The following is a 15,593-nucleotide window of genomic DNA, read 5'->3' as shown; positions in this document are numbered from 1 at the left end:
TTTGCTAACAATTTTTTGTTATTAAAGGATAACGATATCATTCAGTAAATGTCTGCATGTAAATTGTAAATAAACTGACCTCTAAAATACCGTTTTGTACCTCTCAGGGTCTTCAGGAAACTAAATAATGACAAATGTGGTGTGTTTTCTTTTTTATTGTCAATTATCGTGACGCTAAGTACGCACCCTACTGTAAAAACTATGATTCAGATCAACATAAAACTTAGGATTCTCATTCACCAGGTATCGTATTCAGAAGCGTCGCTTACTGGCCGCTTGGGGCGCTGCTGTCGCTGTGGGTTGAAAAATCGAGACAAAGTGTTGCGAGTGGTATTTGCTGTAATGTGCTGCTTCCTGCCAGCCATCAGAGAAGTTTTACGAAACGCCGACCACCAGGGTCGGGGCATACCACCACCATTTAGCTAAATTAAGGGAATTAACTCCAGACTGGACCATACCCACTGCCCCCCGGAAACCGAAAGATCGGCGCTAGCTTTCACGGTAGAGACCACCACTAGATGTCTAGCTAGGAACTGATACTTTACTGCGGTGCTGCCCATATCACTCAGTAAATCCCAGCCAACTGGTATCTATGCATCAGAAAAGTGGACTGCGCTGTAAGTACGCTACTAGCGAGTCGCGTCAAACTTGTGTTGCTCTACCCGCCCGGTAGTCGATAGAAGAGCAATAGCTGCAGCGGCAGGAAGTGGTGTAGTTGTTGGCGGCACCGTGGCAGGGATTCCCCCACCGGGGACGCCGGCTGCGCATGCGCGGTGGCGGCCGTCGGATCGCGCCGGCAGGCGGCGGGCGGCTGGCGTCTGGCTCAGTGTTTGGCTGACCGCTGACCAAGATGTTTGCCTGCGTCGTGCTCCTGCTGCTCTCTGGCGCCGCCGCTCTACACGGCTTGGACGCAGGTACGTCCGCAGAGCCGCATTGCTTTACTTCTTACAAAGGGTTTAGAGGTTTAACAACTCATCTTCACGTAAATGTCTTCTACATCGCCTTGTTTTGTGTTTGTCCGAGCGATGTTACTGGTTTAATCACTTTAACACCAAATTAAATTTTGGAAAACAGAACACAACATATAGCACAGAAACAATTACATTTCGTTTGATTTATTATCACCATTTGTCTTTGTATTTTACTAAAAATATCTACTAAACAGCGCAAATGTCGAAGGTACGAGCTACGTGTTTTTTTTTTTTTTTTTTTTTTTTTTTGAAATACGTTCTTGCTGTAGACAACAATAATCGCCTTCAAGGCTGCATCCACTACTGCTCGGCTCTGTCTCGTTCTTTTTTTTCGACATTGTTAACGTACGTCAGAGGTCCTCTCTCCCCAGTCAGTCGGTGAAATAGCAATTTTTACGACTTTTTTGGGAAAGCTGATGAAGCAATCGAAGTATATCTTTTTGGACATTATTTATTGATTGTCGGACAACATTTTCTGGCTCTGTAACAAATTCAGACATCACTGAACCCCTCATGCGACCTGTTAAAACTGTTCTGTCCGAAATGAGATGTGTCCATGGCAGAAGTCCTGCAGTCTGTTAATCTTATCTGAAATCAAAAAAACAAACTATTTTCTTAGTCTATAGGATATTACGGACGGGGTAATAGCACAATTTTTGGAAATTTGACAGAATAGTAAAACGGCGGACGCTGGATACAAAGACGTAATTTCGTCGTGTGCTTTTGTCACGTTTTTTGCAATAACAAATGAATAAATTAAAACGGAAAATTAGTCTGTTACTCCTTCTGGGCATGCCCGAAGAGTAATTCAGCCAAATTTCGGAGAGATATTTGTGTTAGTGTGCCCTCAATCCATTCCGCCATCTCGAGATACAGTTCATTTCAAGATGACGGAATGGACTGTGGGAACACAGATATCATTCTGAAAATTGGCTGAATTACTCCTCAGGAATTTCCGGAAGGAGCAATAGGCTAAAAAAAATTTTAAATTAATTTATTAGTTATAGCAAAAAACCTGCGACAGAACTACGTCTTCGCTGCAGACGTCCGCCATTTTATTGTTTTGCCCAATTTCAAAAAACTGTGCTATTACTGCGCACGAAATATCCTATAGATTAAGAATTATTTTTTTTAAAATTGCAGATAAGATTTGCAGAATGCAGGACGTCCGTTATGGACACACCTCATTTTGGACGGAACAGTTTTAACTTCTCACATGGAGGGATTAGTGATGACTGTATTAAAAAAAATATCAGAAAATGAAATGTGAGAATCAATAAATAATGTGCAAAAAATTTACGTTTATTTCTTCATTACTTTTTCTAAGAAAATCGTAAAAATGGCTTATATTAAAGGCTGGCGGAAGTGAATGGACCTTCAACATTGATGAACGCAGTGTGGATGGGTGCACTGACGAAGAGTTGCCTTACATGCACGTCGCGTGTAAGTTCAGAGAATGGAACAGAACGGCGGCACTGCGACGAAGTGACAAGTGACTCTTCCAGCAACCACATCGCAGAACAGTACTTTCTCATCTATCGATCTGTCCATAAGCGCCTACAAGAAATGGGATCCTTCTGTGTTTTCGTCATTGCTTACAACAGACTTTTACACAGTAGTGAAGGTATTTTTCAGGGAAACAAAGCTAATCTGCGTAGCAGAGCGAATAAACCATAATTACGTTATTACGCAGTAACGAACCACATTAGACTACGTCTATTATACCAAAATACTCAGAAAATACTTCTGAACCACCTCCGAAACTAAAGCGGTGGAGTTCAGGTTCACGCTATGTATATATTTTTCTCATATATTCCATACCTGCTACGGTGAACAAAGCACTAACAAACCACCTTCGTTTCTTCATGCATAACGAACAATCTTTCTTCGTGTTGCGAAATAACAGAATTGTTAAGGTGAATGAGCCTTGATTTTACTTAGTTGGAATAAGTTAATTTTTTCGTTGCATATATTCACGACATTGACTGACTGCTCTTGCTTGATATCGTCATAGCTTTTGCGCTGGTTCAAAATGGTTCAAATGGCTCTAAGTTCTATGGGACTTAACATCTGAGGTCACCAGTCCTCTAGAACTTAGAACTACTTAAACCTAACTAACCTAAGGACATCACACACATCCCTGCCCGAGGCAGGATTCGAACCTGTGACCGTAGCAGCTGTGTGGTTCCGGACTGAAGTGCCTAGAAACCGACTTTGCGCTGGTGTAAATAAAAAGAGACAACATTATCAATCAGTGCAACCATTCCGAAATTGACGCGAAATCTATCGCGAGAGTAATATAATAATGTAAAAACGTAGTATACTCAGTCGCTATGTAAGATAAAAAGCTTCATACACTGCGTTTCAAAGCTAAACACATAACATTCACATTCCTTCCAACGGCCGGCCCTTTTGGCCGAGCCGTTCTAGGCGCTTCAGTCTGGAACCGAGCAACCGCTACGTCGCAGGTTCGAATCCTGCCTCGGGCATGGTTGTGTGTGATGTCCTTAGGTTAGTTAGGTTTAAGTAGTTCTAAGTTCTAGGGGACTGATGACCTCAGATGTTAAGTCGCATAGTGCTCAGAGCCATTCCTTCCAACGAATAAGTTAAGAAACTGTCACAGTTGGAATTGCAGAAGGACAGGTAGATGTATGTATAAAAACCAACCTTAACGCTTCACTAAATTTTAATTTTTTTCATTTTTTTATTTATTTATGACGCATTTAAGGTTTTGTCCCATCATTACGTGCATTGCTCCTGGTAAACTAATGGCATCGAAATATCTCAGTCTTGTGCATCATTTTTATGTACCAGGCCTATCTTTACTGACAAAGTTCCTAAACAGTAAATCTGTTAAGGGCAGACGCGGTACTCTCGAGGAAAGTGTGGTGCGAAGACGCACAAGACTGTAGATTTTTCTACTACTTTGGTTTCGCACGAATTATGCAACTGACCTGAAAACAGGAATTGCCATCTGATTATGGATCAATGCCTAATAATACACTATAAGACAAAGAAAAAGACCCACCGCGAAGGGATTATCCGAATGGAAAGGAAATCAGTAGACGTGATGTACACACAAAAAAATGGTTACAGTTTCAGAAAACTGGATGATTAATTCAAGAGAATGAGCTTCATGAATTTAGCAAGTAGTTGTATGGCTTTGCAGTGATTAAAAGAATTGTTGGATGTCCTGCTGGGAGACAGCGTGCGAGATTCTAGTTAACTGGCGCCTTAGATCGTCAAAATTCCGAGCTGTTTGGAGGGCCCCGTCCACAATTCTCCACACGTTTTCAGTCGGGAAGAGATTTGGCGCCATTGCTGGCCGAGGTAGGCACGAAGACAAGCAGTAAAAAGTCTCGCGATGCACGGGAGGGCATTATTTTGCGGAAATGTAAGCCCAGAAGGGCAACCAAACGGGCCGTAGAACATCGTCGACGCACCGCTGTCCTGTGAGGGTGCGAACCAAAAAGATCCTCCTGTGAAATGAAATGACAGCCCAGACCATCAGTCCTGGATGTCGGGCGGACAACAGTATCCAATCGCTATCCGCGGTGCCATCAGACACGTATTGACTGGCCATCGGGGTCATTTCTGGGTCTTACTGCCGAAGACAATTATACTCCAGTCAATGAGATTCCAGGCCGAAGACGTGTTTGGAGACGCCTCGGAGAGCTGTCTAACGTAAGAGCCGACAGCGGGGAGTGGTGGCCAGGGGTGCTATTTCTTTTCAGAGCAGGACCTCTTTTGCTGTCATATGCGCCACCCTTATAGCTCAGCGATACGTTTTGTTGCCCTTCGTGGCAAACCATCCTGGACTTACATTTCAACAATATAATGTCCGCTCGCACACAGTGAAAGCTTCTACTGCCTGTTTCGCGCTTGTCAAGCCCTACCGTCCCGGAACACCGAGCATGTGTATCTGTGACGACTTGTAGATGACCGATAATGACACAGTGATCGGCGTCGGACAATCGACTCAAATATTTATAATGTGATGCGTGTATGTGGCCGAAAAGCCCTAATACCGTTTGACTACGCGATCATTAATCTGTCATAAACGTCAAGATCGAAGAGTATCTGCCCCAAGTGACTGAAGTTAGGGAAGCCAGAAATGTGACAGCTTACAAAACACTCGCTCATTTGCTTATTGTTCTTCGGCCTGGTATTCTTATCAACGTGAATTAACAGAAGAGATTGAGTAGATATATGAAAAAACTCCGCAATGGTTCAAATGGCTCTGAGCACTATGGGACTTAACTTCTGAGGTCATCAGTCACCTAGAACTTAGAACTACTTAAACCTAACTAACCTAAGGACGTCACACACATCCATGCCCGAGGCAGGAATCGAACGTGTGACCGGAGCGGTCAGCAATGGTATGTCGCACAACGCCTTACTCATTTCGAGAATCCGCGCGCCAGTACCAATGAACAAGTATATCGAGGAGCCCAAATATGATGACCACTGTCCACCGAGAGATAAATGTCGCCTAGTGGCGCTGCGCCGCTACGGGTACGTCATGCGGTAATGAAAGTAAATTAGCATAGCAGAGATGCATGGGGAAGCAAGTTATCAACCATACCGGTCGCAAATGGGGAAATTCACTGACATAAGCAACTTTTATACGAATTCGTGGTGTCTGTTCAAAACTGTTCAAATGTGTGTGAAATCCTATGGGACTTAACTGCTAAGGTCATGAGTCCCTAAGCTTACACACTACTTAACCTAAATTATCCTAAGGACAAACACACACACCCATGCCCGAGGGAGGACTCGAACCTTCGCCGGGACCAGCCGCCCAGTCCACGACTACAGCGCCTCAGACCGCTCGGTGTGGTGTCTGTTCTTTCGAACATGTCCGAAAGAACAAACACCACGCATTCATATAACTGGTTCATCTCGACGGTTAATGAATCCACCACATTCAGAGTCCGCAGATCGTGGTCTAGTGGCTAGAGTTGCCGCCTCTGGACCACGGGGTCCCGTTTTCGATTCCCGGTAGTGTTGGGGATTTTCTCCGCCCAGGGACTGGGTGTTTGTGTTATCTTCGTCATTTCATCATCATTCGTGAAAGTGCCGAGACTGGACTGTGTAAAGATGGGGAATTTGTACGGGCGCTGATAACTGCACAGTTGAGCGCCCCACATACCAAATATCATCATCGCCACATTCAGTGGGGATGCCCAGTTACGTCCAACCGCAAAGTAGTGAGCATGGAGGACGTCGACGGGGTCGGCCGAGAGGCGTAAACATAAACACAGCCAAAGCCTTGCAGACAAACAAAAATTACGCGAAGCGAAATGTAGTGTGAGGAGGGCTATGCGAGAGGCGTTCAAAGAATTCTAAAGTAAAGTTCTATGTACTGACTTGGCAGAAAATCCTAAGAAATTTTGGTCTTATGTCAAAGCGGTAGGTGGATCAAAACAAAATGTCCAGACACTCTGTACCAAAATGGTACTTAAATAGAGGATGACAGACTAAAGGCCGAAATACTAAATGTCTTTTTTCAAAGCTGTTTCACAGAGGAAGACTGCACTGTAGTTTCTTCTCTAGATTGTCGCACAGATGACAATATGGTAGATACCGAAATAGATGACAGAGGGATAGAAAAACTATTAAAATCTCTCAAAAGAGGAAAGGCCGCTGGACCTGATGGAATACCAGTTCGATTATACACAGAGTACGCGAAGGAACTTGCCCCCCTTCTTGCAGCGGTGTACCGTAGGTCTCTAGAAGAGCGAAGCGTTCCAAAGGATTGGAAAAGGGCACAGGTCATCCCCGTTTTCAAGAAGGGACGTTGAACAGATGTGCAGAACTATAGACCTATATCTCTAACGTCGACCAGTTGTAGAATTTTGGAACACGTATTATGTTCGAGCATCATGACTTTTCTGGAGACTAGAAATCTACTCTGTAGGAATCAGCATGGGTTTCGAAATAGACGGTCGTGTGAAATCCAGCTCACGCTATTCCTCCACGAGACTCAGAGGGCCATAGACACGGGTTCACAGGTAGATGCTGTGTTTCTTGACTTCCGCAAGGCGTTCGGTACAGTTCCCCACAGTCGTTTAACGAACAAAGTAAGAGCATACGGACTATCAGACCAATTGTGTGATTTGATTGAGGAGTTCCTAGATAACAGAACGCAGCATGTCATTCTAAAAGGAGAGAAGTCTTCCGAAGTAAGAGTGATTTCAGGGGAGTGTCATAGGACCGTTGATATTCACAATATACATAAATGACCTGGTGGATGACATCGGAAGTTCACTGAGGCTTTTTGCAGACGATGCTGTGGTCTATCGAGAGGTTGTAACAATGGAAAATTGTATTGAAATGCAGGAGGATCTGCAGCGAATTGACGCATGGGGCAGGGAATGGCAATTGAATCTCAATGTAGGCAAGTGTAATGTGCTGCGAATACATATATCCTTTATCATTTAGCTACAATATAGCAGGTCAGCAACTGGAAGCAGTTAATTCCATAAATTATCTGGGAGTACGCATTAGGAGTGATCTAAAATGGAATGATCATATAAAGTTGATCGTCGGTAAAGCAGATGCCAGACTGAGATTCATTGGAAGAATCCTAAGGAAATGCAATCCGATAACAAAGGAAGTAGATTACAGTACGCTTGTTCGACCACTGCTTGAATACTGCTCAGCAGTGTGGGATCCGTACCTGATAGGGTTGATAGAAGAGATAGAGAAGATCCAACGGAGAGCAGCGCGCTTCGTTACAGGATCATGTAGTAATCGCGAAAGCGTTACGGAGATGATAGGTAAACTCCAGTGGAAGACTCTGCAGGAGAGACGCTCAGTAGCTTGGTTCGGGCTTTTGTTAAAGTTTCGAGGACATACCTTCACCGAAGAGTCAAGCAGTATATTGCTCCTTCCTACGTATATCTTACGAAGAGACCATGAGGATAAAATCAGAGAGATTAGAGCCCACACAGAAGCATACCGACAGTCCTTCTTTCGACGAACAATACGAGATTGGAATAGAAGAGAGAACGGATAGAGGTACTCAGGGTACCCTCCGCCACACACCGTCAGGTTGCTTGCGGAGTATGGATGTAGATGTAGATAGTCCGCGCAGCTGCGATAAACGCAGGATCCGGATGGCGCAGAGGTTAGCAGGAGATCCCGGGTTCAAAACCTGATCTGGCACACATTTTCACTCGTGGCCGCTGATTCCGCATAAAGTCCCGATGCAGCTGACTTCAATAGTCCTTTCCCGTTCCTTTCCTTTCTCCCCCCCCCCCCCCCCCCTCACACACACACACACACACACACACACACACACACCTTCAGTTTAGGTAATAAGCATAATAAACAACGTAGACAAAGGGCTGACTCTTATGGTCCGGCGCCTAGGATAGAACATCTCAGAAACGGCGAAGCTGGACGGCTGTGCACGTGTCACGATCGTGAGCATCTATGAAAATGGTTGAAGGACGGTGAAACCATGAGTGAACGTCGGAGGCTTTACCTCTCTGTAAAGCGACGTAGCCGGCGACCTGTGAACAGACTACAATGCTGGTACGGGCACAAGTGTGTCGGAGCACACGGTTCGGCGCACATTGTTGAGCATGGTGTTTGGCAACAGACGACCCCTACGTGTTACCTTGTTGACTCAAAGACATCGGCACTGAAGATCACAATGTGTACGTGGCCATCGGGATTGAACGGTGGATCAATGGACTGGTTCAACTGGCTCTGAGGACTATGCGACTTAACTTCGGAGGTCATCAGTCGCCTAGAACCACTTGTATGAATATCAAGAGCTCAGATGGAAACCCAGTTATAACCAAAGAAGGGAAAGCAGAAAGGTGGAAAAAGTATATAGAGGGTCTATACAGGGGCAATGTTCTTGAGGACAATATTATGGAAATGGAAGAGGATGTAGATGAAGATGAAATGGGAGATACGATACTGCGTGAAGAGTTTGACAGAGCACTGAAAGACCTGAGTCGAAACAAGGCCCCGGGAATAGACAACATTCCATTAGAACTACTGACAACTTTGGGAGAGCCAGTCCTGACAAAACTCTACCATCTGGTGAGCAAGATGTATGAGACAGGCGAAATACCCTCAGATTTCAAGAAGAATATAATAATTCCAATCCCAAAGAAAGCAGGTCTTGACAGATGTGAAAATTACCGAACTATCAGTTTAATAAGTCACAGCTGTTAAATACTAACGCGAATTCTTTACAGACGAATGGAAAAACTGGTAGAAGCCGATCTCGGGGAAGATCAGTTTAGATCCCGTAGAAATATTGGAACACGTGAGGCAATACTGACCTCACGACTTATCTTAGAAGAAAGATTAAGGAAAGGCAAACCTGCGTTTCTAGCAGTTGTAGACTTAGAGAAAGCTTTTGACAATGTTGACTGGAAAACTCTTTTTCAAATTCTAAAGGTGGCAGGGGTAAAATACAGGGAGCGAAAGGCTATTTACAATTTGTACAGAAACCAGATGGCAGTCATAAGAGTCGAGGGGCATGATAGGGAAGCAGTGGTTGGGAAAGAAGTGAGACAGGGTTGTAGCCTCTCCCCGATGTTATTCAATCTGTATATTGAGCCAGCAGTAAAGGAAACAAAAGAAAAATTTGGAGTAGGTATTAAAATTCCTGGAGAAGAAGTAAAAACTTTGAGGTACACCGATGACATTGCAATTCTGTCAGAGACGGCAAAGGACTTGGAAGAGCAGTTAAACGGAATGGGCAGTGTCTTGAAAGGAGGATATAAGATGAACACCAACAAAAGCAAAACGAGGATAATGGCATGTAGTCAGATTAAATCGGGTGATGCTGAGAGAATTAGATTAGGAAATGAGACACTTAAAGTAGTAAAGGAGTCTTGCTATTTAGGAAGTAAAATAACTGATGATGGTCGAAGTAGAGAGGATATAAAATTTAGACTGTCAATGGCAAGGAAAGCGTTTCTGAAGAAGAGAAATTTGTTAACATCGAATATAGATTTATGTACCAGGAAGTCGTTTCTGAAAGTATTTGTTTGGAGTTTAGCCATGTATGGAAGTGAAACATGGACGATAACTAGTTTGGACAAGAAGAGTATAGAAGTTCCGAAATGTGGTGCTACAGAAGAATGCTGAAGATAAGGTGGATAGATCACGTAACTAATGAGGAGGTATTGAATAGGATTGGGGAGAAGAGGAGTTTGTGGCACAACTTGACTAGAAGAAGGGATCGGTTGGTAGGACGTGTTTTGAGGCATCAAGGGATCACAAATTTAGCATTGGAGGGCAGCGTGGAGGGTAAAAATCGTAAAGGGAGACCAAGAGATGAATACACTAAGCAGATTCAGAAGGATGTAGGTTGCAGTAGGTACTGGGAGATGAAGAAGCTTGCACAGGATAGAGTAGCATGGAGAGCTGCATCAAACCAGTCTCATGACTGAAGACAACAACAACAACAACAACAACAACAACCATCCGTAGAACTGGAACGATCGTAAATGATTCCTGTAGACGGTTAGCCCAGTATATACACAGTTATTCTTAATCTGGCTTGGTGTTTGTGTGAGCAATATCCGCAGATCGCTAAGTCGGAGACTAAACCAAATGATGTTTTGTGCGTGTACATCGAATGAGACATTTAGCGTCGAGTCGAGAAGTACAAAACTGGAGCATTAAATACTGTGTTCGTATGACATACAATTTATTGTTTTACATTTTTTTCCAGATGTATCGTCACTGCTTCAGTAAACAAGGCGCTGATGTACAACTCTTGCATTTTGCTTCTATATTAACACATACAGCCGCGCGGGATTAGCCGCGCGGTCTAAGCGCTACAGTCATGGACTGTGCGGCTGTTCCCGGCGGAGGTTCGAGTCCTCCCTCGGGTATGGGTGTGTGAGTTTGTCCTTAGGATAATTTAGGTTAAGTAGTGTGTAAGCTTAGGGACTGATGACCTTAGCCGTTAAGTCCCATAAGATTTCACACACATTTCTTTTAAACACATACAAGTTTGACTCTTATTTGAAAATAGTGTTCAGTGGACTAGAGTTAATTTTTCTTTTCCATATACTGATGACGTTTAGTACACGAAACTGATGTCCGCACGCAGGACGCAGTGTGTCGCCCGTCTACAACCGCAGTAAAAATTTTCAAGTACTCATCCATGTCATGCAAAGAGATGCTGGAACTGCTTGCCATAATTATCCACGAATTTTTGACATCTACCCAAGAAATCATTCATCAGACAATGTAATTCCCTTTAGGAAACTGAATTAACTGACTCGCCGATATTATCCTTGAGTTCCTGCAACGTGTTCGAATTTTTTGAATACACTTTTATTGTTTAGTGCTTCCCACAACAGAAATCGTACGGGGTTAGACCGGGACTTGGAGCGCGCCAGATTTTGTTGCTAATGACTGTCGTGAAACACATTGTGAGTTAAGTGCGAAGAAACATTGGCCGTTTGAGTCCTTGCCGAATCCTGTTAAAGACGCTCAAGTTTCGTTCTCTTTCACACAGTTCAGTTCCAGAACGCTTCGCATATACACTCCTGGAAATGGAAAAAAGAACACATTGACACCGGTGTGTCAGACCCACCATACTTGCTCCGGACACTGCGAGAGGGCTGTACAAGCAATGATCACACGCACGGCACAGCGGACACACCAGGAACCGCGGTGTTGGCCGTCAAATGGCGCTAGCTGCGCAGCATTTGTGCACCGCCGCCGTCAGTGTCAGCCAGTTTGCCGTGGCATACGGAGCTCCATCGCGGTCTTTAACACTGGTAGCATGCCGCGACAGCGTGGACGTGAACCGTAAGTGCAGTTGACGGACTTTGAGCGAGGGCGTATAGTGGGCATACGATCGTCTCCACGGGAGAATAGCAGCCTGCATTGCTGCGAAAGGTGGATATACACTGTACTAATGCCGACATTGTGCATGCTCTGTTGCCTGTGTCTATGTGCCTGTGGTTCTGTCAGAGTGATCATGTGATGTATCTGACCCCAGGAATGTGTCAATAAAGTTTCCCCTTCCTGGGACAATGAATTCACTGTGTTCTTATTTCAATTTCCAGGAGTGTATTTATCTTTCACTGTTAACTGTGTCATTAAGTAAATTGGGCTTCTTATTCTGTGTCATTACTAACCGAGCACCAAACTCCTATTTTCGCACAAACTATTTTTTATTCCCGCAAAACGCGGCTGTTAGGAAGAATTCCTCTCACAGCTGACAAAATTGTTGTTTATTAAAACACGATCCGTGTTTTAACAGTGTTAAAAGATCATATGCGTACCCATCGCTCCTAGTCAAAAGTTACAATTCAGAGATTTTCGTTAATGTTATGGCGAGTGAAAGGTAAAGAGGTTCCCCATTCATTAAAATTTACCTGCCTCAGAATGACAGCAGGGCAGTTGAGTGCAGGGCAAGGCAGAAGCGGCCAGCACGAACGACAAAGGTAGATGGGGATGCCTATGCCTATGGTCTTTTAACATTGTGCACCTGATAATGCGGCTTAAAGTCACGAAACCGGTCGTCTTTCAATAAACAACAGTTTTACCAGCTGTGAGTGGAATTCTTCCTAACATCACCCTATTTTCTGTTCCTGAATGGGTTCCTAATGAAGCTTAATAGACATATCGGCTCTCCAGTGTTGACAGTTGCGAGAATCAACATACCGGTGTAAATGGAAGTAAGCGTCATCTGAAAACAAATTCAGGTAAGGATCTATTTCACCGTCATGCACTTGCTTCAAAACCCATTCGCAAATCCTAACCCTGTGCGCTGGATCGCCAGTGTAAGCTCTCGCACTGCTGTTACTTTATACGATCTTAGCCCAAGTAACTTAGCAGCTCTTTATAAAGATGTGCAAGTAATTTGCGTTTTCTGTGAAAGACGTCTAAGAGACATTTTAGGGGATTTCTCCAGGGGGTACGCAATGTCATTTATACGATCTTCTGTGAGCATCGTACGTCGTCGTTTATACTTCTAGTCACAAACACTTCCTGCTTCGCGAAATTTATTCACTTGTTTTTGAATTGTATCACATCTCGGAATTCGAACATCTGAAAACTTGTGTTCAAACCATCTCCAGACAATACGTGCGGACTCTGTACGCACATACGAATCATAAATAAATACTACTTGTGGAATTCAGTAATTCGGTCTTGCTTTTGTTCTGTTCGTAGACTTGACTGTTACACTCGTGATGTTTGTTTCACTGTTCGTATGGCACTGCCAGGAAAGGCGCGTAGTGCGGGCAGACTGTGGACCCGTTCGGCCTGCCAGCGCGCCTCCTGTGGCCGCAACCACAAACCCGCCAGTGCGGTCATCACATAAATGGAACGCCCTCTATTTTTGGTTGATGCTATCGAATAACACATTACCCGAAGTTAGTAAAAGAATGAAATCTGTCAAATTCGTCAGGATAGTGTAGTATACGTATTTTTAAAACAAAATCGAATCTCACTTGGGGTAACAAAAAAGCTCGGAAATAAAGTTATCTGTTTGTTACAGAGATACGAAAAATTTTTATTGGCTGCTACTGAAAGTGATTATTCCAGTTAAATTCTTGTTCCTCCTCTCTTTGTTAACTATTCCATGGGTACAATAATCTCTCTTGCTACGTACAGGCATTTTGACTAGTTCCTGCTAGTGGTAGAAACTTTTAGCCCAGGTTTTGTTCTTTTGCCTGAATAGAAATCTCGCTTTGCATACTGCATCAGTTCTTAAAGGGAATTGGCAATATTTTATCTTAACAGTTACAGAAATTAGTAGTACACCATCGGGGTTACTTAAAAATTGAATGTTTACTGATGCATAATCCATTGCACCAGCCAGAATGCAGCCCTAATGTGAATGCTGTTTTCGAGCAGCAGTTGGAAATCGCCCTGACTGTTGTCCAACAATTGGAAGCTGCTGCGAATGGATATGTTGGGAGAGATCCCAAGAGTGTAACATAAATGCTAGAATTATCTTAAGTGCTATCCTCTCCTGTGGCTCCTGTCTCCTTTACAGAAAGTACGGAATCTATCACTACTCGTGCACTTGACGGTGAATGGAGTGTCAGTGATACGACAAAGTGCGCTGTGCAAAAGAGACAGGGACAGAGATAACTCAGGGTGTTATATCAATCCCCATAGCCAACAACGGGAACTGGGCTAGTGAGACTCAATTCGCATGCAGAAAGCAAATGCTATTCACGAAGCTGACTGTGTTTGGGAGCTTTTTTAGCTTAGGTGACACTTCCACCCAGTCCAGAAAATGACAGCTGTAGGGAGGGACCCGGGAGTGTCAATATAAAATCAGGGGAAATGCCACCCATAGGCGAGAGCATTAAAGTCCTAGTGATTAACTGGCGAAGCTTTCACAGCATAGTGGCAGAGTTTGAAGCACTCCTAAAAAGCTGTCAAGTTCACATTACACTAGGAACAGAGAGTTGGTTAAAACTCAAAGTTAATAGCAGTGAGATGTTTCGGAGCATTTAAGCGTACATCGAAAGGATAGATTAACGGTAAATAGATGTGGTTTATTTGTCGCAGTAAACAAGAACTCTAACATGCCAAGATAGCAATCGGAAGTGCATGCAAGACTGTCTGGTCAAGACTCAGTATTAGGGGAAGGCATACTTGTTGTAAATCTTAGAACGTCTTCTGCGCTCGAACATAATTAGGTATCTTGAACAGCGCTACCTCTTCTGTGCCAGCCAGCATTGATTCTGAAAACGCTAATCATGTGAAACCCAACTTTTCTCGTAGGACATCCTGAAAGCCATGAATCAAGGCAGTAAAATAGATTCAGTATTTCTCGACGCCCGAAAAGCATTTCATTCAGTACCATATCCATAATTACTATCGAAAGTGCGGTCGTATAGAGTATCTAGGGAAATTTGTGACTGGATTGAGTATTTTTTGGTTGGCAGGCCGCTGCATGTAATCTTGGAGGGAGAGTCGTCGGCAGATGTATAAATAATTTATGTTGTGCCTGAGGGAAATTTGTCGTGCTCTTGCTGTTCCTGTTTTATATTCAAGACCATGCAGACAATAGTAATAGTAACAGAAGACTTCTCGCAGATGATTTAGTTATCTATGAGTATAATGATGTACTGTCTGTTTTGTTTCTACGGCAACGTGCCTCAGCTACTGCTTTAGTTAGCTTAAGTTTTCCGTACAACAACAAAATCTAATAGTAATACATATATCAAAATTGGACTAGCAACAAATTTAAATGGGAAGTTTTACGCCTTTTGATTTGTTGTACATTTTCAAAGAGCTACGAACGAAGATTATTGAAATAAATGTTGGAAAGACAGCGATATCAGCAAATGAATAAATAAATTAATAGGAGAGCAGAAGAAGAAGGTTGTAATCACGTAAAATATAGTGCCTTATAATGAGTTTTTGACCTAAGTTAGCTGACTGCAATTGTTTTAGAGGAAGTATGGTAAGTGAAATGAGGTCTCACCGAGAAACTGGATACCGCTTTTTTAAATTTTTTTTAGGGTTTCATTTCTGTGTTTAAGGAAGGAAGGAGTATTAGGGTTTCACATCCTGTCAGTAGAGACGGAGTGCTAGCTTAGTTGATTAATGAAAAGGAAGGCAATCGGCTCTGACCTTGATGAAGAACCCATCCCAGTGTTC

The 15,593-nt window shown here is 43.5% G+C and overlaps 1 protein-coding gene across 1 annotated transcript in view; it reads left to right on the top strand.

Moving 5' to 3' along the window:
- Nucleotides 1-822: 822 nt before the first annotated feature.
- The window catches only part of LOC126298342 (uncharacterized), a gene marked incomplete in the record, with an annotated part of 1,034,705 nt that continues 1,019,934 nt past the window's right edge, over nt 823-15,593 (top strand). Inside the window, 1 exon segment of the mRNA XM_049989638.1 lies at nt 823-914. Within this exon segment, the coding sequence (XP_049845595.1) occupies nt 851-914 (64 nt within the window).

The sequence above is a fragment of the Schistocerca gregaria genome, chromosome X (genome assembly GCF_023897955.1).
Source record: "Schistocerca gregaria isolate iqSchGreg1 chromosome X, iqSchGreg1.2, whole genome shotgun sequence".
NCBI classification, from domain to species: domain Eukaryota; kingdom Metazoa; phylum Arthropoda; class Insecta; order Orthoptera; family Acrididae; genus Schistocerca; species Schistocerca gregaria.
The sequence above is the reverse complement of the archived record's forward strand: the minus strand, read 5'-3'. Positions and strand labels throughout refer to the sequence as shown.